This window comes from Lissotriton helveticus, chromosome 4_1, assembly GCF_964261635.1.
Source record: "Lissotriton helveticus chromosome 4_1, aLisHel1.1, whole genome shotgun sequence".
NCBI classification, from domain to species: Eukaryota; Metazoa; Chordata; class Amphibia; order Caudata; family Salamandridae; genus Lissotriton; species Lissotriton helveticus.
The window spans coordinates 1,584,690,931-1,584,714,141 of NC_136063.1; the positions used below are offsets into that span (position 1 = coordinate 1,584,690,931).

At 47.8% G+C, this 23,211-nt stretch overlaps 1 protein-coding gene across 2 annotated transcripts in view; it reads right to left on the minus strand.

Moving 5' to 3' along the window:
• The window catches only part of CDK13 (cyclin dependent kinase 13), a 777,929-nt gene that overhangs the window by 263,496 nt on the left and 491,222 nt on the right, over positions 1 to 23,211 (minus strand). For both annotated transcript variants that reach the window (XM_078688204.1, XM_078688203.1), the window contains exons 10-11: positions 912 to 1,013; positions 739 to 816 (exon numbers count right to left, since the gene is read on the minus strand). In XM_078688204.1, coding sequence (XP_078544330.1) covers positions 739 to 816; positions 912 to 1,013 — 180 coding nt within the window. The remainder of the gene's footprint in view (positions 1 to 738; positions 817 to 911; positions 1,014 to 23,211) is intronic.

Here is a 23,211-nt window from a genome sequence, read left to right on the forward strand (position 1 = left end):
TGGTGCTTGAGAAAGGCATTGCTTCAGAGCACAGAACTAACTTTAGATCACAGCCACTTTCCAGCATTACGGTGTAGAGTCACACTGTGCTACTTCTTTTTGTTGAAACGTTCCTTGTTGGACTTGGGGGAATAATTACATAATATCTGTAGCTAATAAAGGAATTAGATGCTGGAGAAGCTAATCAACTATCTTTTTCAAAATCTTTGCATTGAAGGAGCAAAAAGTCAGTGTTTCTATTGTTTTTAGCGAGACTGCAGATAAAGAGTCTTTGTACATATTGAAACCCATTATACCTCTCTAACATACATTGCACTAGTTACATCTTGAATTGGGTTTCGTGAGGAACTTGAAGCCTGGTGAAGACAATTCAACTACACAAGTCAACTGTTGTCTTGCACAAAGACTATGTTTAACATGCCTACACACTATTAAGTGACTGCAGTTGGATATTGGTTAAAAGGATTAGGCTATTGCTTCAAATGCAGGTGGATTGTGGTCATCTTTAGTTTTTTCAGTCAATCTTAATAAAGTCTATAAGATAAAAAAGTGACATTGGTTTAAGACTGTACAAGAATGCAAACAGCAAATGGCATAGGGTGTAAGCATTTTAATCTATTCCAGATCACACACTGCACAACAAGTATTCCACTTCAAGGATAAAACAATCAATGTGCCCAACAGCAATTCCCATACATATTAACCAGCATATTTAATAGGTGCAGTAAGTACTAGTACCTTATTAGTTCAAGCTGAGCGAGTTCCTGATTTGCTTGAAATATTGGTTTTTTAGTGAACAATTCCCCAAGTATACAACTGTTTAGAAAGAAGAATTAAAAAAAGATTTACGCTATGCACTTTCAACTCTGGATGATATTGTACAATAATCACTTTAAAATGTGAAAACATACCCACAACTCCAGACATCAATAGCAGGTGTATATCTTTCTTCTCCGAGCAGAAGTTCAGGAGGCCGGTACCACAATGTAATAACTTTATTAGTATATGGTCGACTGCATCATAAAGAAAGAGGACATCTTAACATTTAAATTTCTCAAACAGTACAGAAATACTTCAGGATGACAATGTTTAAAAACATTCTTTAGTCTGTTCTTAATGCCAACAAAACCACTCAAAATAGGAAGCCTTGCCAAAGCCAATAGGTCTCGCCTATGACAGAGCTATTAGCTTTGCAAATATGTTTTAGCAATGTTGTACCTTAGAGTGGCTGCTGTTCAGCATGGCTAAAAGTTAGTGGGGCAAAGGAGAGTGGCATGGAGTAGAGTGTCGTAAAGTGTCATAGCATGGAGTGGCGTAATGTAGAGTGGCGTGGAGTGTCATGGAGTAGCGTACAGTGGAAGGGTGTAGAGTTGAGTAGCGTACAATGGAAGGGCATAGAGTTGAGTGGCATAGAGTGGAGTACAGGGTGAGTGGAGTGTTGTAGAGTGAAGTGTCACAGTGTGTCATGGAGTGGCGAAGTGTGGAGTACAGTGTAAGAGTTGAATGAAGTGGTATAGTGTGTAGAGGGCATTGTGTAGAGTTCTGTAGAGAAGAATGGCAATGAGCGGAGTGGGCTGTCAGAGTGGAGTGTTGTAGAGCACAGTGGCGTAGAGTTAAGTGGAGTGGAATAGAGTGGCAGTGCAGCAGCACAGCGGTGCAGTGTCTCAACCTAAGCAGGAAGGGTATGCCAAAACGTGGTTCCTGTGCTTGCTAAGCCACCAGATTCAAGTTAGCCTGGCTGATATGGGGTGAAACCCCGAAACCAGTCCCATGATGCTTGTTTCTGGTCCTGAGAGGGCTTGGCCCGACAAGTTTGGGCTGGAATGTTCCCATGGGGAGCAGGGCCAAGACTGATTTGCATATGGCTGGGTCTAAACTGGAATGGCATGCAAAAAACCGATGAATTTAACCCAGATCTGTCACTGCGGGTGAATGTTTTAGTGGTTCAACATTCAGGTCACCATCTGTTCTTTTTGTAACAGTTGTAGAGTGAAATCATGTAGAGTGTGGTGGTGTAGAGTAAAGTCACAGAGTGTAGTGGTACATAGTGGAGTTGTGAAGAAGGCACTGGCATAGAGCAGAGTGGTGCAGAGTATAGAGGCATACAGTCAAGTGGAGTAGAGTGCAGTGGTGCAAAGTAGATTGGTGTGGAGTGGCATAGAGTAAAATGCAGTGGTGCAGAGAAAAGTGACGTGGAGTGCAGTGGTGTAAATCAGAGGGGCGTAGAGTGCAGTGGCGTAGAGTATAGTGGCGTACAGTGCAGTGGTGCAGAGTAGATTGCAGTGGTGTAGAATATATTGGTTATGAGTAAAGTGGTGGGGTGTGCATTGGTGTAGCGTGCAGTGGTGTATAATAAAGTGGCACAGAGTGTAAGAGTGGCATAGACTGCCGTGGCAAAACAGAGATTGTTTCAGAGTAGAGTGAAGTGACAGAGTGCAGTGGTCTAGAGTAGTGTCGCACAAGTTACTACTTGTGTAACGATATATCTGTAAGAGACATTAGTTAGTATTAGATTCCTTACCTTACAATATCCCCAGGCGTCAGACTGGATCTGGAAACTTTTGCGTAGCAGTACCCTCCGTGTGCTGACGTCAGTTCTTAGACACAGCTTTTCCGCGCCAGAAACGCAGAGCCATGTTAAAAACCAACACTGGTGCCATTGAAACTAGGGCCCTGAAAGGGGGGTAACCCTAACCCTAGATATCGGTTCGCAGAACGGGGAGGATGGGTGGGTTGGTAAGGAATCTAATACTAACTAATGTCTCTTACAGATATATCGTTACACAAGTAGTAACTTGTGCATCTGAAAGAGACACGTTAGTATTAGATTCCTTACCTTAGAATAGATACCCCAGCAATACCAACCCCGGTGGTGGGTCTGCGAACCAATAATCACACCAGAAAGTCCTGGAAGACGGAACGGCCAAAGAAGCCATCCCTCCGGACTTGACTGTCCAGGCAGTAGTGTCTTGCAAACGTGTGCAGCGATGCCCACGTAGCTGCCTGACAGATATCCTGTAAGGGCACACCCCGGCCCAGGGCAGTTGTAGTCGCCGGGGCTCGGGTGGAATGAGCCCGTAATCCAACAGGGGGCTCCTTTCTAGCCAAGGAATAGCATGCCTGGATCCACAAGATGATCCACCGGGAGATGGTCCTCTTGTGTACCGCTTTCCCCTTCTTAGCGCCCACGTAACCAACAAAGAGTTGGTCATCCACCCGGAACTGGCGTGTGCGATCCAAGTAAAATGAGAGCGCACTTTTTGGGTCCATACGGTGGAGCCGCTCTTCCTCTTTAGAGGGATGCGGTGGCGGGAAGAAGGTTGGCAAGGTGATAGACTGCCCGATGTGGAAGGCCGTGACAACCTTGGGCAGGAAAGAAGGCTTAGTACGCAACACCACTTTGTCCGGATGGACAGAAAGGAGGAGTACAAGAAAGGGCCTGGAGCTCACTCACTCTCCTGGCCGAGGTGATGGCAACCAGGAAAGCAGTCTTCAGAGTAAGAAGGCGGAGAGGACAGTTGTGAAGTGGCTCAAAAGGAGCGCACATCAGAAACGTAAGAACCAGGTTTAAGTCCCACTGAGGCATCACAAACCGAACAGGAGGAAATGTGTGTGTGATGCCTTTTAGAAATCTATTTACAATAGGGGACTTGAACAAAGAAGGTTGATCAGGCAGCCTCAGAAAGGCTGAAAGGGCAGAGCCCAGAGCAGAGCCCTGCTGGGCAAGAGAAAGAAGGAAGAGAAGAACCTCAGAGAGAGGGGCAGCAAGAGGATCCACAGCCTTTGCTGTGCACCATGCCACAAATCTGTTCCACCTGCAGGCGTATACCGACTTTGTGGAGGGACGCCTGGCTGCCAGAATGACGTTACAGACTTCAGGAGGCAAGACAAATGGCCTCAACTGTCGCCGCTCAATCTCCAAGCATGGAGGTGGAGACTGGACAGGTTCGGGTGGAGGACTGTCCCCTGCTGCTGCGACAGAAGGTCCTCCTGAAGAGGCAGACGAACCGGGGGATCGACTGACATACTGAGTAGCTCTGGATACCAGTACCTTCTTGCCCAGTCCGAAGCCACAAGGATGACTTGGGCCCGGTTGCGCTTGATATTCTTCAGCACTCTGGGCAGAAGTGGTATAGGCGGAAAGGCGTACAATAGACCGCAACTCCACTCGCGACGAAAAGCGTCTCCGAGCGAGTGCCGCCTTGGAAATTCCAACGTGCAGAACTGATGACATTGCACGTTCTCTTCGGTGGCGAATAGATCTAACCAAGGCTCTCCCCAGTGCTGAAAGAGAACTCGCGCCACGTCCGAGTCCAGACGCCATTCGTGATCCATCATGCACCGACGGCTGAGCTCGTCCGCCCTGGCGTTCAGAGAACCTGCCAGGTGCTGAGCCACCAGGGTCACGCCCTGGCGTTCCAGCCATTGCCAGAGGCGCAGAGCCTCCTGGCAAAGGGTCCACGACCCCGCCCTGTTTGTTGCAGTACCACACGGCGGTGGTGTTGTCCGTGAACACCTGCACTACACTCCCCCGGACAGAGGGGAGGAATGCCTTCAGTGCTAGACGAATCGCCCGTAACTCCAACAGGTTGATGTGGAGCCGAGTCTCCGCCGGAGACCAGAGGCCTCTGATCTCCGCCTCTCCCATGTGGCCTCCCCAGCCCTGGAGGGACGCGTCCATCACAACTACGTGCTCCGGTTGGGGAAGGGAGAGGGATCTGCCGCTGACCCAATCGCGGTCCATGAACCACCACTGCAGCTGTCTCGCAGTACCCTCCGAGATCAGGACGTGGTCGGACAGGTTGCCCTGATGCTGGGCCCACTGAAACTTCAGGTCCAACTGCAGAGCCCGCATCCGCCACCTGGCGTGATGCACCAGTAGGATGCAGGAGGCCATCAGCCCCAGAAGCCGCAGCGTCAACCTGACCGAGACCCGGGATAACGGCTGAAAGATGGGAATCAGAGCCTGAATATCCCGGACCCGCTGTTCCGGTGGATAAACCCGAAATCGCGCCGAGTCGAGAACCGCTCCGATGAAAAGGAGCTTCTGAGAGGGGCACAGGTGTGACTTCGGCACATTGATAGAGAACCCCAGAGGGTGCAGGAGATCTGCCGTAGTCTGGAGGTGGCTGACTACTGTCTGGGGCGAGCCCGCCTTCAACAACCAGTCGTCGAGGTAGGGGAAGACTGAAACCCCTAACCTGCGCAGGTGAGCTGCGACCACCGCCATCACCTTTGTGAACACCCGTGGGGCGCTGGTAAGGCTGAAGGGGAGCACGGTATACTGAAAGAGCTTGTGGCCAACCGTGAACCGCAGGTAGCGCCGGTGGGCCGGCAGGACGGGGATGTGGAAATAAGCGTCCTGCAAGTCCAACGCTACCATCCAGTCTCCTGGGTCCAGGGCAGCTAGGACCTGAGCCAGTGTCAGCATTTTGAACTTCTCCTTCCGGAGGAAGCCGTTGACGTTCCTTAGGTCCAAGATAGGGCGTAGGCCCCCCTTGCCCTTCTTGGGTACCAGAAAGTAGTGGGAGTAGCAACCACACCCTACTTCGGGCCCAGGAACACGCTCGATTGCCCCCTTGGCCAAGAGGGCCGTAACTTCCTCCTGCAGAAGTCGCAAATGATCCCCCGATACACGGTGATTCTGCGGTGGCATGGCTGGAGGAGTCGCCTCAAAGGGGAGGGAGTAGCCCCTTCGGACGATTTGCAGCACCCACCTGTCCAAAGTGACAGTGCGACAGTGGAGGTGGTGATGGCGAACCCTGCCCCCCCACTGGCGTCACATAGGCCTGAAAGCACTCTGGGCAGACTAGGAGGGTTTTGAGGCGGATGCTGCTGGGGAAGGTGTGAACTGACCTCGCCGTTGTCCCCGACCGCCGGGACGGCGGTTTCCACGGCCGCCACCACGTTGGGTATTACCTTGTGGAGCGTGGCTGGCAGCACGTGTGGGTACACCCCTTCCGTGGCCACGAAAAGAGTGAAAGGCAGCCGATTGCTGGCGCGGGGCCGAGAGGTCCAAGGACTTGGCCGTAGCCCTGGAGTCCTTAAAGCGCTCAAGCGCATGGTCTGCCTTGTCGCCAAAGAGGCGACGGCCATCAAACGGCATGTCCATCAGAGTGTTTTGGAAATCGGACGAAAAGTTGGCGGACCTAAACCAGGCGTAGCGTCTGACCGCCACCGTTGTTGCCATCGCTCTACCTAGTGAGTCGGTGGTATCCAGCCCACACCGGATAGAATATTTGGCTGCATCCCGGCCCTCCACAAGGGCTTGGCCGAGTTTGGCCCGTACCTCCAACTGACACTCTGGCAGCACTTCCGCAACCGTATGCCACAGAGAGTGGGTGTAGCGGCCCAAGAGGCATGCGGTATTGGAAGACCGCAGACTCAGACTAAGGGAGAAGATCTTTTTACCGTACTGCTCGTACCTCTTGGATTCCCTGTCCGGCGCCGCCGACGGGAATGCGGTCTGGGAATTGGAGGCCTGGATGACCAGGCTTTCGGGGGTGGGATTGGTGGACAGGAAACATGGGTCGCCCAGGGCTGGGCGGTGGCGTCTGGCCACGTTCCTATCTACGGGCGAACCCGTAGCGGGCTTGGACCAAGTGCCCAGAAGAACGTCGGTCAAGGCCTCATTAAAGGGCAGCAGAGGCTCGGCCGAGCTTGACTGCGGTTTAAGGACCTCAGTGAGGAGGTTAGTCCTCACGGCCGCGACGGGGAGCTCAAGGCCCAAGGCCTTGGCAGCCCTCATCAACACCACACTGTAGGTTGCCCCCTCCTCCGAAGCCACGGTAGGAGAGGAGACAAAACCAGTGTCTGGAGAGGTGTCCAGGCCACTGGCCTCCCCAAGGTCTCCTGCCCAGTCCTCATGAGACTGACACTCTCGGGCCAGAGGGTCCTCAGACCCCTCCCAATCCCCTTCATCACCCATCTCCTGATACTCAGGGTTTTCAATCAATGGGGCCTGTTCATAGAAGTGAAACTCTTTAAACGACGTCTGGAGCGGCGCCCATCAGGGCCGTCCCAACGTCGGAACAGGAACGAAGGAGGTATCGGGACGGCGCCGCCCGAGGATGGCGCCGAAAGGCGACACCTGATATTCCGACGCCGGGGAGGTCGTAAGGTCCACTGGCGACGATCCAGATCCCGAAGAAGGTCTAGGGGGGTCCCGCGGCGTCGGGCCCGAAGGCGCCGGGACTGCTGGACCCTACGGCACCGGCGGCGGAATTGTGGGGCCCTGCGGTGCCTGGCCCGAAGGCGTCGACGGGGCCGGAGCACCTGACGGCGTCGGGGCCGAAGCCCCCGACCCGCTAGAGGCCCCAGACGGGTCCGCTGGGCCCGAAGGCGCCGCGGAGCCCGGAGGAGAGTTTTTCCTCATGGCCATGAGGAAGCGCTCGATCTCCTCCGGCGTCGCGTTTAGCCCAGGGACCGGAGGGTGTGGAGCTGGACGCGGCGCCCGCGACTCTGACGGAGCCGCGTGGGTGGTGTCACCCACATCGCGCGAGCGTCGGGGGGAGTCCGAAGAGCGATGACGCCGCTTGCACTTCTTGTGCTTTTTACCTGACGACGACTTCGACCCGGAGGAGTGCGGCCTACTCTTGGAACTGTGGTGGCTCCGAGCCCGCGACCTGTCCCTCGACCTCCCGTGGGACCGAGACCTCTCGCGGCGTGGGACCGACTGCCGGAGTTCGAGTCGCCTGCGGGACCGCTCCCACCTGGCTTTCGAAGAGAGGGCCCGGCAGTCGGAGCAGGGCTTGTCGCCGTAGTCGACGCCTAGACAAGTTAGACACAGGTGGTGAGGATCCGTGACCGACATCGTGCGGTCGCAATCCTCGCAGTGCTTAAAGCCAGGCATCCCTACGGCACCGATCGGAGTCGTAGACTTCGAGAAATGATCAAAAATTATCCAAAAAGTTAGTCAAAAATTGACTAAGGGTTACTGCTTTTTCCAGATCTGCGCTTGCTGGTGCGGAAAAAAACTGACGTCAGCACGCGGAGGCGGCGTCTAAGTACTCCGACGACGTCATCACGGCGCCCACGACGCCGACGGACCCGCAGACGACGCCTACCGACGCGCAAGGGTACTGCTACGCAAAAGTTTCCGGATCCAGTCTGACGCCTGGGGATATTCTAAGGTAAGGAATCTAATACTAACGTGTCTCTTTCAGATCTATCGTGCAGTGGCGCAGAGAAGATTAGAGTGGCTTAGAGTGGATTGGCGTAGAGTGCAGTGGCATAGAGCGAGAGTGTGCAGTGGTTTGGCGTAGGGCGAGAGAGTGCAGTGGCTTGGCGTAGAGCGAGACAGAGTGCAGTGGCATAGTAGGAGTGATGCAGAGTGCAGTTGCACAGCATGGAGTGATGCAGAGTACACTATCAGAGTGTAGTGGTGTGGAATACATTAACGTAGAGTGCAGTGGAGCAGAGTGCAGTGTATAGAGGCGAAGAGTGACAGACAGTTGCCCCCCCACATCGCCCGGGAAGCCTTTGTCCACCTCCCTGTACCCCCCCTATCGCTCAACAACTCCCTCGCCACAGGCATTGTCCCCAATCTCTTCAACATCGCGGAAGTCACGCCTATCCTGAAAAAAGTAGGCGCAGACCCTCTTGTACTCAGCAACTTCCGCCCAATATCGCTGCTACCCTTCCTAGGCGAAATTCTGGAGGTTCATGCAGCAAACCGCTAGAGTACATTTGTGGAACACTCACATTACCTAGAACCACATCAAGCGGGTTTTAGGCCCGAACACTCTACCGAGTCCATCATTCTTGCGGTCCACGATGAACTCAGGAAGGGGGAGGATCAGAACATCGCGCAGGCACTAGTACTCCTGGACTTGTCGGCGGCTTTCGACACCGTCGACCACAACCTATTGGTTGAGCGGGTTGAGAGCACCGGCATCCGGGGCCTTCCGCTAAAATGGATCACCTCCTTCCTAAGTGACCGCTACCAAGCTGTCCGCATCTCCAATTTCACCTCAAAGAAAAAAAGGCTAACCTGTGGGGTCCCCCAGGGCTCTTCCCTTTCTCCCCTTCTCTTTAATCTGTATATTTTGCCACTGATCTTAGATTTACGGAAGAGAGAAATAGTCACTTTTAACTACGCTGATGAATTTCAGCTTGTCTTTACTATCGACTCATCACCATCCGCAATAGAGAACTTCCAATCAACCATGACCTTCATTAGAAATTGGATGAATCTTAACCAGTTAAAACTTAATCCTGATAAAACTGAGCTAGTACTCACTAGGTCCTCAGCCAATCCCTGGAACTCTAACTTTTGGCCCCCTTCCATGAGACTTCCACCCTCTCCAGTAAGCTTGGTCAAAAGTCTTGGTGTCACAATCAGCTGCGACCTTTCCTTGAAGACCCAGATTAATTCAGTAGTTTCCAGCTGTTTTTTCCATTTACGCAGGATCCGAAACAATCAGTAGATTTCTTTCCTTTGAGGCCCTCAACCAAGTCACCCTGGCCTTAGTTATGTCGCGTATTGATTACGCGAACTCCCTCTACGCCAGAATCCCTGCACATCAATTACACCGGCTACAACTGGTACAGAATCAAGCAGCCAGACTTGTTTACGGGCAACCCAAATCACACCACGCGAAACCCCTGCTTAAAAGTCTCCATTGGCTCCCAGTTGCTCAGGACTGTCTCTTCAAACTAGGCTGCCTGATCCATAGAGCCTTGTCATCCCACGGACCCGCCTTTATCGCCAACAGAATTCAGCGCTATGTTCCCTCTAGTGTGCTTCGCTCTGCTAGCTTGAACCTCTTGACCCTTTGCTCATTCAAACGGAAAAAACATGGTGGACTACGCTTCTTGTACTTGGCACCTCAGTTCTGGAACACTCTCTCCCCCGAGCTACTCCACATCCCCTCCTATTCACTGTTTAGAAAATCTCTCAAGACGTGGCTCTTCTCCCAGGCTTTTAATTAATAACTTTTCACTGCACCTGTCCACGCACCCCCGTTTAGCACCAAGAAAACGATGGTGAACATGCGCTTAATAAATAATTTTATCACATCATATCATTGGTGCAGAGTAGACCGGTGTAGAGTGCATTGGTTTTAAGTGAAGTGGTGTAGAGTGCATTGGTTTTGAGTGAAGTGGTGAAGAGTGCATTGGAAGAGTGCAGTGAAGTAGAGTCGTGCGACACCAAGTGCAGTGGCGCAGAGCAAATTGTTTCAGAGTATAGTGAAGTGGTGCACAGTAGATTAGAGTGACGTAGAGTGTATTGGCATAGAGTGCACAGGCGTACAGTACAGTGGTGGAGTTTGGTGCTTTGGCATACAGTGCAGTGGCACAGAGTGTAGTGTTGCATAGTAGGGTGGAACAGAGTGGAGTGAATTGGAGTGGTGAAGAATGCAGTGGCAAAGAATGCAGTGCGTAGAGTGAAGAGACGTATAGTGGAGTGGCACAGATAAGAGTGCAGTGGCCTAGTGTAGAGTAGAGGTTAGTGGCGTTGAGTGGTGCAGGGTAGTCATGTAAAGTGGAGTATGCATGGTATGGTAGTGTACTGCCAATACAGACAACTCATCTTCAAATGAAATGACCATTACATATGCACTCATACATTTTACTAATAAAAGTATACAGTGCACAAAGATGTGTGGAAACATCATCCAATGTACTGATTTCATCACCCAATGTATTGATTTGATCGTCAGCACAGTTCAGTTACAGTTGTTGTATGCTAGAAAAAACAAACTATCGCTCAACCTTCCTCAAGAACAACCACAGTAGCCCAAACGTTAGTCACAAATCTTCTCACTCTGATATCAGAGAAAGAAAAGTAAACCCCAAGCGTCCTGGAAGACACCGCCTGACATTTGACCTCGGTCTTGTTATGCACAGCACAAGATGACTATATTAAGAGTTGGTGGAAGAATACAGTAAACAAGGTTGGGCAACGGGAGGGACGAACACGAGCTGGACAATCTAAAGTAAATAAAGCCAGCAAAAAGAAAGCCAGAAATTGGGAATTTTAAACCAAAATGCCTATGGCAAGCAACGGACGAAATGCATTCCCAGGTTAGCGGGATTCTATGTGATGTTACATTTTAGACCTCCATGTTAACCTCTTACCCAGTGCCATCTGGTTAATCAGCATTTGGATTGTGTTTTAAACTGCACGCAAGCTGGGGCTGTTACGTGCCAATCTTTGACACTTCTCCTGGGCGTATTTTGTTTTCCTGGATTTCGTTTAGTTAGATTTTTATGCTCAAACGTGAATTTCAACCTATGGAGTGTGGCTTGCTAACAGTCTGGAGTGACAGTTTGTTTAAATGACTGCGCGTGGCAACACCCGTCACCTGTTCAAAGCGTGCAGCTTTACATTGCTGCTGCAACATCATGCGAGACGCTTCAACCGGTTGTGACGCGGTTTGTGATGTTGGTACGTGTCTCTTGAAAGGTAGCTTGTTGCATCTGAACACATCTCCTCGCATCTGGCCTGTATGTGCAACATGAAAGCAATGTTCTAGTTGTTACCAGGCTGACTGTAGACACCCGCACACATTTCTTTAGTAACGTTGAGTCAAGTTTCACTGGAGTATTACTATGGCGTAGCGTCTTCTTTTTCCACCACGGGGTGCTAGAGTCGAAAGGAGAACCTAATTGGATTTTGGTTTACATGTGAGGGATTGAAAAACCATGGATCGGATGAACTTTAGATGTTCCATTTATTGTTTGGATATCAACAGTGACACTATTTTTGGTTTGCATGATTTAAAAGAAAATCAAACAATTTTATCAGTAATTTTGACACAACGGTCACACACAAACTAACTTGTCTAATATGGTCTACCTTATTACATGCCCTTGCAGGTTGCGGTATGTAGGTATGACCACGCAAAAAAAAAAAAACGAGTGTGTGAACACCGTAGTAATATCCGGTGTAGGAAGAACACTACTAAGCAGACTGAACACTTTAAGTTCAATCACACTGCCAATGATTTACACTGGACTGTCATCGAATACATAAAACCGGGAAATAAAGCATATGAGAAAGAACAGCAGTGGGTTTATCGACTCGCCACACATATACATGGACTCAATGATAACATCCTGTGGGGCTCAGTTATGCGCCTTTGAGATTCGACTGACATGACTGTTGACCCACACATTTGTGTGCTTTCAAGATACAAACTGGCACTTAACTGCTAGGTGCCCCCACTGACCAACAGATTCTTGAGCTTACAATGTACGAAATGGCACTTAATTGCTATGTGCCCCCAATCTCCTCAGGTTTAGTTCTGTATACCTGCAAATAGGCACAAGCATCTTTATTTTTGCTCTCTTGATTTTTTACTCTCTAAATTAAAGGAGCAATACACTCTTTTAGATAGTCTTTTTGTGTGAGTGTTACGAACAATAAAGTTTTGACCACTCGTAACGCTGCTGCAAACAACCATTGGGTGTGCGCTCCAGTCGTTCTGAGTGCTCGATAAGAAACCGGCAGATCTGACGCTTGAGTGTCACTTGACTAGTGACGCATTTCCAGATTCTGGTCTTCTGACCGGACATTTACTTTAAAACACCCTCCGAGGCGACTACAAGCCATCATCTGGTTCCTTGGTGAGGAAACGTGTAGGACACACATGGGCCGATGGCTTTGATCAAGTGAGTTGGCGAGCCAACTACAACTATTTGCTACAACTATGTGAGGTAAAACAAAGGCCTTGCGCAAACCAAATAACATACGGCTGATTTTCCAATCTTGGAGTGTTGTGACTACAAGCCACCGCCCCCGTCTGGGACCCATGGAGTGAGGCAATTATATGCTTCACGTAAGACTAGTTTTTCTTTACTGCCTTATTTACGAGTATCACGATTTTTGCATCTTTGTCGTGCCCCGTTTTTAGTTCTCGCCAAGCAGCGCGCATGCGCTGCTCTGTGAGACTTATTGTAAGGGGCTTTGAAAAGCTCACCACACATGGGTAACTGCAAGCAATAGGCCATACACGCACGAGCGTGGCCTATTGCTCGCGGTTACCCGCATGGGCGACATATGTTTTGAATTATCGTGCCCAGACACGGGCGCCATAATTCAAAACATATGGCCTGGTGCTCGCTCTTGCGCGCGTGCCACTCGCAGGAGGCTGCATTCCTTTTTGAAACATTTTTAACTTCCAGAAATAGCTTTTTCAGGCAGGGCGCGTCCCTGGCTGGTACTGGTATGCGAACCTGCAAAATACGTGTGCAGTCATGACATGTTAGGCGCATGGCAGATGGCGGAGGAGACTCCCCTGATTCTCGGCTGCACGGGTTAGTGAATTCCTGTGCAGCTGTATAATAAAACTGGTTCTTTTTTCAGTCATCCTTATGGTTGTTTATGCTCTACAAGGACAGCGGGTTTTTCAATTTGCTGTCATGGGTGCAGCCATGTGATGATGGTACCCGATCTAAAGGTTTTTTAAAGAAGGGTTCACATGAGTCCCTTAATACGCCTCAGCGATATGTGGGAAGTTGTAAGCACAGGCAGCAGTAGCGAAATCGGGAGCAGGAGCATGTGAATGCAAGGATTCGGATGGCTGGCGGGCACAAACCTGTGTGCTTGTGATCTAGTAATGCAGTTATCCGCGGTTTACTTCTTGCTGTGGGTATTGTTGTGTGTGACTGTCGACTGGAGCCAGAGGGCCGCGGACCTGGAGGTGGTGCTTTAAGCACAGGGCTTGATGTCTGATCCCCTTGGGAACAGTGGTCTGCCTTTTATAAAAAGTACATCTAGAACATTGCATATTTCTCATGAAGGCTCAACGCAAGATACTTCCACAGCCACATCATTGATGTCGTATGCCTACTTGAAAAATAAAGCACTTATAATAAGGTCTGCACATCTCAGACACTAACTCGTCACTCAAGAATTGTGGGAGTCAATAGAACTGTCAGAGACTTGTTGTAGTCAAGATTGTTTTAGGGGATGAAGGAGGGGGGATTTGGGGTGACAGGCGACAAAGGGTCATTAACTACAGTTATTGAAGTGTTATGAAATCACAGGAAAAAGAACATCAAAACACCACAAGCTAACGTTCTTGAGCTATAGTACCGCAAATGCAAAATCTCTTCTCCTTTGCCCAATATTTCTTCATGGTGGGAAATGCTAAATTTTGTTCCAGGGTCGACAACACTGTTTACGTACATTTCGCCGGGTCATGGTGTTCCAGAGCCAAGCTATAAACTCAATGATGCCAAATCATATTATAGAATATGATCTGTGACTGGTGAGGAGATGATGCATGCTGAAAGGGATTTGAGGTAAGTCTGAGAAATGTACACAGTCTGCAAACCAACAAACCCTCTGCCAATGCTGGAGTGATTGCAATCAGGTGGTAGGGTGTCCTCTTTAATTTGCGAATGATCCACAGATGGGCAGGGAGCAGTGGAAAGCTGTATGAAAATGTCCTGTCCCAGCTTAAGGAAGAGTTAGTCACTCGAAGCCAGTCATCAATGCCAGTCACAGAAATGGCACTTTGTTTGATTCAGTGGCAAAGAGGTACAGTCGTGTTAGCGACATTGATTCCATTTTGGGCGCATTTACTGTCCTCCGTAGTTACTTTACTCTCTTTATACTTTTCTATTTCTTCTTAACACGTATTTAGGTAAAAATAAAATGTATGGATTATTCACTTGCTATAAGTGTCCGCATGACTGATACAAGTCACAGTCATTACACTCTAGCAGACCTGCTGAGGGAATCTACCTAGTCACACCTGATACCTGGCAGGTGTGCTGCTCTCAATGTACTACTGTGCAAAAAACAAATGCCTCTCGGACCATAAGTTCTCAAATCTTTAACCTTGTAGGTCTCCTACTGATACCCAAGGGTATATTCACTTAATGAAATGCAATTACTTCAATAGTTTTTTCAAAAAACGTCATATTTGTTTTTCCATTGAAAAATGCAGGAAATAAAAATTAGGTTGAATGGATTTTTTACTTCAGTCTTTTGTACATTATATTTTTCATTTCAAACACACATTCCTACTAGCAACGCTACAATTATTTACATAAATGCTATACGTAAAACTTTACATACATGGAATTAATAAATCAAAAAACATACAACATTCATATATAAGCTAGTGTGGATATGAACTGTCCTACTTTATTTGGATGTATCAGGACCATTTGCTTAGGACTCCTCGATACTGCTTCACTGTTCGGTCCAAAAACAAGGGAGAGGTCAGAGAACACCCGAGTTAGTCCATGACTAAGCCAACTTAATCAGGCTTAAACTTATGTGTGTCTTTCAACACTTAGTTGTTCTAAGCAGAGATACTCTTGGCCTGTGTGGGATGTGCCGACACGTTTTGACCTTCGTGTGGGGACCGAGAGGATTTTCAGAAGGTCTTACTCAGGGCTGGGAACTTTTGTAGGACACTGCAATTGAATGAGGTGAAAGGTCGTGTTAATCAGTTATTACTGGTAGGCATAATCCATACTTGAGTGTGTTTCTTTTACAAACACTCAAATGTCATACCTGGTGTGTGCCATGTTTCTATTTAACGCGACGTAAGAATCCAAAGGTAGTGCCAATACGCCTTTATATTATATTCTGCCTTTTTTTATATAATTTCTTATCTAAGGATTAAACAAAAGGAGCGGTGATTTAAAAGGTGTTCTAATGGGGAAGTAAGAACACAGCGCTCATGCTTGTGCATGCATCTATTTAAATCTAGAATATTCGTGCAGTAAGATGTGAGGAGGAGCTTCTTTTAGATGGATAATGCTAATGCAATTTATCGTGGCTTTAACACCTCTGGGCTAAGTGAGTTATCTCAATAAATGCGCTGGGTCTGCCCTCTATTCATTCATAGGGAATGCCTTAGCTTGACCCGTGACATTGTTATTTTTAAGCATGCGGGGTGGCGAGGACCCGGTGCAGGTTTACCTAAGTAGGCTTGGTTTACCCAAGTAGGCTTTTCTTACTGTTGTGGACCCGTACTGCTATTCTTCGTACTTCCTTTCGGTCTGGTGTAGCATTCTGAATCCCGGCATTTCAGCAGCGTCGTTACCTTGACATATGCGGTGACGTTGAGCACATGAGTACGTGTTGCCTGACTTCGGTTATCGTAGTTATGGAAACGCTAGTTGACCGTAATGATTTCTGTGGAGAGATGTATTTTGTCAGGCTTATACTCATGCTTAACTTGCCACATACCAGGCAGGGAGGGAAGAAATCCTGTTGATACACTTGTTGGATTGACGTTTACTCTTAAAAGCAATGCGTGATCTCCGTCATTTCATTTAGACCATTTTCAGTAGTGCCTAATTTCAGGATGAATTTGGCTTCAAATCTGGACAGAAGTGAATCTGAACTTTTCCCTCTCACATGTTGCAACACAGTCCACTTCATCTTGTGCGGGTCATGTTCCTTTTCTAAACAATGTTGCACCATCGGTGTGTTTGGCACCCTGCACTTTATTCGCGATCTGTGAGCAGATCAGCAATCTGATTGTTTACTCCTGGGAGATGTTCTGCAGGGAGATGTATCTTTTGAGGCACGGCCCATCTCCATATGCTTTGAGCTAGGTGTGAAAACTGTAGAGAGTGTGTGTCCCCCTTGGTTTTGTATGTAGTACATTGCTGTCATTGTACGGACTAGGACAGCCTTGCCTACTATGTGCAGTTAAAAAGCTTTCAATGCGAGAGAAATTGCTAGCAGCTCCAGATGGTTAATGTAGAGTTGCTTTTCTTGTAGTGTCCATATGCCTTGAATGGTATATCCTTGAAGATGAGCACCAAAACCAGTGAGGGATGAGTCTGCTGTGAGTACTATCTGTGGAACAGAGTCGAGGAATGGCCGCCCTTTGGAAAGGCTTTGTGTGTTCCACCACTGCAGAGAGCGATGAGTGCGGCCATCCACCAACATCAGATCGTTTAACTGACCTTGGGCCTGGTTCCACTGATGTGCTAAGCATTCTTGTAGGGGACGCATTTGGAGTCTTGCATAAGGGAACTATTAGAATGTAAGACGCTATCATTCCGATCAACTGCATAAACACTTGTGCTGGTAGTGAGTGCTGCGATTGAAACTGTAATATTAGTGTTTGCATGTTGCGTATTCGGACTAGGTTGGGACACACTAGAGCTTTGCAAGTGTCTACTGTGGATCCTAGGAATGCTTGCGTATTGGAGGGTTGAAGATGAGACTTGGTTAGGTTGACAGTGAATCACAAGTCATGAAGCAGCTGAACTGTTTTGTGAGTGTGATGTATGCAGCTGTGTTGTGACTTTTATTCGTCTAAGTAAGGGAAGATGTGAATGCGTTGTCTTCTTAAATGAGCTGCGACTACTGCTAGGTACTTGGTGAAGACTCTTGGTGCTGTAGTTACCCCGAATGGGAGAGCTTTAAATTGGTAATGTTGTCAGTCCACCACAAACCTGGGATATTTCCTGCGAGCTGGGTGAATGGGAATATGGAAGTAGGCGTCCTTTAAATCTAGGGTGGAAAGAAAGTCGCCTTGCTGAAGAAAAGAGAGCACCTGCTTAGGATTTAAGGGTGATCATGTGGAAGTGGTCCAATTGAACGTAGAGGTTTAGTTGTCTTAGGTCCAATATGGGCCTGAGGGAGCAGTCCTTTTTTGGAATCCTGTCCTTTTAAGACATATTGGGACCGGTTCTATTGCATGTTTGTGTAACAGAGAGAGAACATCTTGTTTTAACTCGGTGAGATGTTCTGACATTGCACGCTGTTTCGGAAGGATTGTTGGTGGTGTGCTGGTAAGTTCCAGGCAAATGATCGGACTCTGAATCCTTACTTTTGTGTTTAGAACCTGAATCTTTCGGAGCTGGATGTTTCGGGTCAGAGTGTTTTGGTGCAGAGGTTGACGGTTCCGAGCTTTTAGGTGCCGAGGATTTAGGAGTGGGCAATTTCGGCTCTGAAGCTTTTTTTGGATCTGAGGCCTTCGGTGCGAAGGTGTCTTCTGTGCCAGAGATGTAGGGAGTACTTTACTACATGTGGGGTTGTGTCCTACACTGTGGCCGGGTTGGACAACATATACTTTTTTTTAGAGAAAATGACCCGGTCACTGTTTTTGTTCTGCAACTTTATTATTTGAGGCAGAATCTCACCCTAAGGTGTTTAATCCTTGGGTGCTTTTTATATTCTTAATAAAATAGTACAACATTTTTTTTGTTGTTTTTTTTGTTTGTTTTTTTACAATATTTGGAAAATGTCCGAGGGATAATCGCTGTCCTACACAGTGGTATATATTTACATGTGCTGAAAACAATTATTGCAATACAAACAAAACATTGAAGAAACCTTTAGCAATTATATAACATTTATCAAAACATCGTTATCAATATGTCCCCTAATCCAAATTCCCTTCACCCCCGCAGCATAAGCGGCGACTTTTGAAAAAGATTGAAAAAAAGATTGAAAAAGGTGGCGCCCCCTTAAAAGAAACCATGGTGCTTCGCGCCATTGTGACAAAAACTAAGTAAGTGCATGATACCCTTGCGGTCCGCCGGCGGTCTTTGCCTGCAAATAGACCCCTTAGCTCCGTGACTAAAAAAACTGCCCATCTTTAATGTTGCAGATACCGATGACTCTTCAGCATTCACAATAATAACTGCAGATTGGAAGACATGTACCACCCGATAATTATGTAAGTTATATCACAAGCATCCTTCTGAATTGATGATGCACAGTCCCTTAAGATAGTAAATAGAAACAATATCATTGTTTTGTATTGCAGAACAAAATGAAATATTCAGTCAAGAGTTTGAACAAATGGATTAGATTCGTAAACTCGACAGGAAGGTAACAATAATGGTTCATAAGTTTCACACCAGTGACAACATACGTGAAGGTCCCACACTAAAGTATGTCCCTCGCTTACATTCATACAGGTACCCATCCTAAAGCCCTGAAGAAGAGCCTGACAAGTAAAATCCAGGCTCGGAAACGCGTCGGTTTCCCACACATTCGTTTTAATTACGAATGGTTTCTTTTCCGCATAAGGCTTCACAAAAAATCTGCATGAAAAAAAGGAAAAATATTAAATCGAATGCCTTTGCGTTACTAGGCCGAACTTTGAGCAAAATTGTATTATAGCGGCCTGGTTGAATTAGTTGGTATGGTACTATCATGAGAATTGATAACGATGTTTTGATAAATATGTTATATAATTGCTAAAGGTTTCTTCAATGTTTTGTTTGTATTGCAATAATTGTTTTCAGCACATGTAAATATATACCACTGTGTAGGACAGCGATTATCCCTCGGACGTTTTCCAAATATTGTAAAAAAAATAAAAAAAAAAATGAATTGTACTATTTTATTAAGAATATAAAAAGCACCCAAGGATTAAACATCTTAGGGTGAGATTCTGCCTCAAATAATAAAGTTGCATAACAAAAACAGCGACCGGGTCATTTTCTCTAAAAAAAGAGATGTAGGGAGTGGCACATGAGGCGGCTTATGTTTTGGTGCCGAAGGTGGTGTCTCGGCACCGAAATCAGGCCGGCTCGAGCCGAAGGCTTGTCCTTATGTTTCGTAGCCGGGCCAGAGGGCGGCCATTAGAAACTTTTTGTCGGCGTCGACCCAAGCTCGAGAGTGGGGGTGATGCCGGAGCCTTAGGTTTTTCGGGGTGCGTGGTCACATGGGGATTTGTACTCACGCTACGTTGACACGGGGTGATGTTCAGGTCTTCCTCCATGTTGGCGTCAGCTTCGGAGACGGGGACCGGTTCTTCTTCCTCGGCCTCTATGTCTGTACGGGGAACCTCTGAATCTTCGCCAAAGATGACCGGTACGGAGCCGCTGTCTCTTTGCATTTCGTGGCATCGAGCCCGACGGTCACGACGAGTTTTTTCGATCGGAACAATCGTCACACTTCGCAGTCCTTTTCATGGTGTTCCGGGGATAAGTACAGGTTGCAAACCTGGTGCAGGTCGGTGTGTGGGAACTTCGCACAACACCCGGAACATAGTTTAAATGGAGTCCGTTCCATTGACTGCTGGCGTGGTCGGCATGGGTAGGCCTGACGGCCCGCCTCGAAGTTCCTGATCGAAGGTTTTACAAATTCTCCGATGCGCGGCGAATGGGAAACTGCGTTTGAAAGACAATACCGTTGAGGGTAGAGGATTGCCTGTCGAAGGGGTTCAAAAAGGATACCGAACCAGAGCGCAGCAATACACATCCGAACCCGATGGTGGGGAAAAAACAATCTTGGGATGGAGTTGATGCCCATGCGCACTATCACCAAAGGGATGAGTCCCCTGCCGCGTGACTACAAAGACTTCTCTGAAGAAAAACAAAGTGCAAACATCTGGGCCCAACACCAGATAGCGATCTATGCCAACGCATATGATCTACAGCTCATATGCCTCGAACATATAGTTCCACCAAGGGACTATATGTTTGCCAGTGGGAAACTGATGAGAGAATCAGACTAGGAACAAGCATTGGTAAATGCAGGAAAATAAGCTACAGACAATAGAAATGGCGGAAAGGTAAGTGGCATGCAAAGGAACCAATAAGAAGCCAGGAAAGAGAGGAGGCGTATGAAAGTCCCTTTTTGGTTTGGAATAAAAGCAATAGATTTCTCAGGCAAAACCTAAAATGTACCCTCCTCCCCAAAATCCTTTATATAATGAAGACCCTTCTACTGGAGCCACCTCCACACTTGACAGGTAAATGCAAACATTTGATTGAGACCCATATTTGGGACAGCAAAAAGTCCCACGTAGCTATCAGTAGAGGAGGAAGGCCTTGGCATCCCCCACCTAACCCACTGTTATCAAGCTGCCCAAACGTGATGCATAGTGGAATCGAAAAGACCACTCACTGAAAAACACTGGTGAGTCACTGATCCAGCTATTGCTGGGGTCCACATATGGAAAATTGCCTGGCTTCCCAAAAAAACACCTCTCGCACCATGAGTCTTTATCTCGATTATTACATTGGTGACAATCGGGACACAGATTGGAATCAAGTTTGCCAAACAGTTGTCCACAAACATCTCTCCATACACACCCATCAGAGTCGACCCAAAGTTCCACACAACCATGAAGTACTCAACATTTCGCCCATGGCAGAAGGCTAACTGCAAAGGAGTTTGTGACTTTTTTGACCACCTACGCCTCATAGACTTAGTACAAATTCACTCCAGCTACGGCGTTCCAAACAGTGAATACTGGCACTACACTGCTATTATACTCTGGGTCAATCACCCTTTCGTCCACCCCCATGCAAGCAGGCCCCTCACCCACTTTGAGAAATGGCTGCTCATCTGCCAAAATGACGAAGGCCTTCTCTTACCTATGCAGGCCTTCATCAACAAATCCACAGATCCCAACAAATCTCAGAGAAGGTAGGAATCCTAGCTAGAGCTCTCCTTTACCCCCCCAAAGGAATGGGCAAACATCCTCCATCGAAACAGCGTATCTTTTTTTAGTGCAGAGGGAAAATAAACCATGCTCAAAATAACACACAACTGGACTATACCCCCGCCAGATTGCTTAAATGGAAACCTAATGGCCTAATTGTGGCCATGCAAGGATACCGACTCACCTCCTTTGGCACGTCCCCAAACTTAAAAAGTACTAGAAGATGTGATGAAAGACAATGAGATATAAACAAACATTCCCAACCTTCCCAGTTATATCATCCTGGGGCTTACCAATGTGCTGACTAAACAGCTACGCTCCAAAAAAGGAAAATCCATTACCATAGCGATATGCTTGGGAAACATACACTACAACAACCCATGCAGATTGACTGCATAAATTATGGGACCTTCTCTACATGGAAACATCAACAGCCTCCACTGAAAATAAACTACCACACTTTGACAAAAATGGGGCCCATACATTCAATTCCTATTTATTTATTATTTATTTATTTATTATTTAAGTTTGTAGAGCGTGACAGCTACCCCTAAGGGTTTCCCGGCGCTAAGATTGTGCAGCTAATAAAGTCAGGTAGAGGCGGATGCAATTATTGGTCAAAGAGCCAGGTCTTAACGGCTTTGCGGAAACAAAAGTGATTGTCCTCCGACTGAATGATCAGAGGGAGAGAGTTCCATAACTTAGGCCCCAAATAGGCAAAAGAACGGCCTCCCATTCTTGAAAGTTTGACCCTCGGCACAGAGAAGAGAATTTGGGAGGAGGATCGAAGGGAGCGGGTAGGAGAATACGATTTCACCAAGGTCTGAAGATAGCTTGGAGCCACCTTCTGCCTGATCTTGTGCATATAGGTAAGTGCCTTGAACTTCACACGGTTTTCCACCTTCAGCCAATGAAGTTTGCGAAGGTGGCTAGATACATGGTCGGTTTTACAGCATCCGCTGAGCAGGCGCGCTGCGGCGTTTTGTACCAACTAGAGGCAGCGCGTGACAGCCTTGGCCACCCCCAGGTAAAGTATGTTACCGTAATCCAACCGGGAGGTGACCAAGGCACTCACAACAGAACACCGGGTGTCCATAGGCAACATCCACAGGATCTTTCTCAACCAACATATAATGGTGAAAAATGTGGATGATACCTTGTTTACTTGGCATTGCATTGTCAGATCCCTGTCAATGACAACACCGAGATTACGGACCTGTTCCACAGGTGCTGGAAGGGGGCACAGTTCGATAGGCCAGTGCCTCGAAGTCCATAGGTCAGGTTTATGACCCAGGACAAGGACCTCGGTCTTACCCCCATTCAACTTAAGACGGTTATGGTCTATCCATTTGGCAATTTCACTAAGTCCAACTCAGAGGAGAGAAGTGGAGGCCTTGTCAGATTTGGTGAGCGAAAAGACAATCTGCGAGTCATCAGCGTACGTAAATAAAGTAAGACCGACGCTGTCTGCTATATGGGCTAGAGGAGTGACATACAGATTGAAGAGAAGGGGACTAAGGATAGAACCTTGAGGGACACCGTGAGGTTGGGAGTAGACATTGGAAGTGGCGGATTGGGAAAAGATTTGAAAGGTGCGGTCAGCAAGAAAAGAGGCCAACCAGCCCAGGGCCAGTCCTTCAACGCCCATGCTGGCTAAGGCATCCAGGAGGATTTTGTGGGAAATGGTGTCGAACGCCGCGCTGAAATCAAGTAATATCAGCGCGGCCGTCTCCCCTCTGTCTAGCAAAGAACGGAGATTCTCTGTAACGCCTAGGAGCGTCGTTTCTGTTGAGAAACCTGACCGGAATCCTGACTGCGAAGGATGGAGTAAGATGTTAGAGGTCACAAACTGGGTCAGGAGGCAATGAATGTGGCG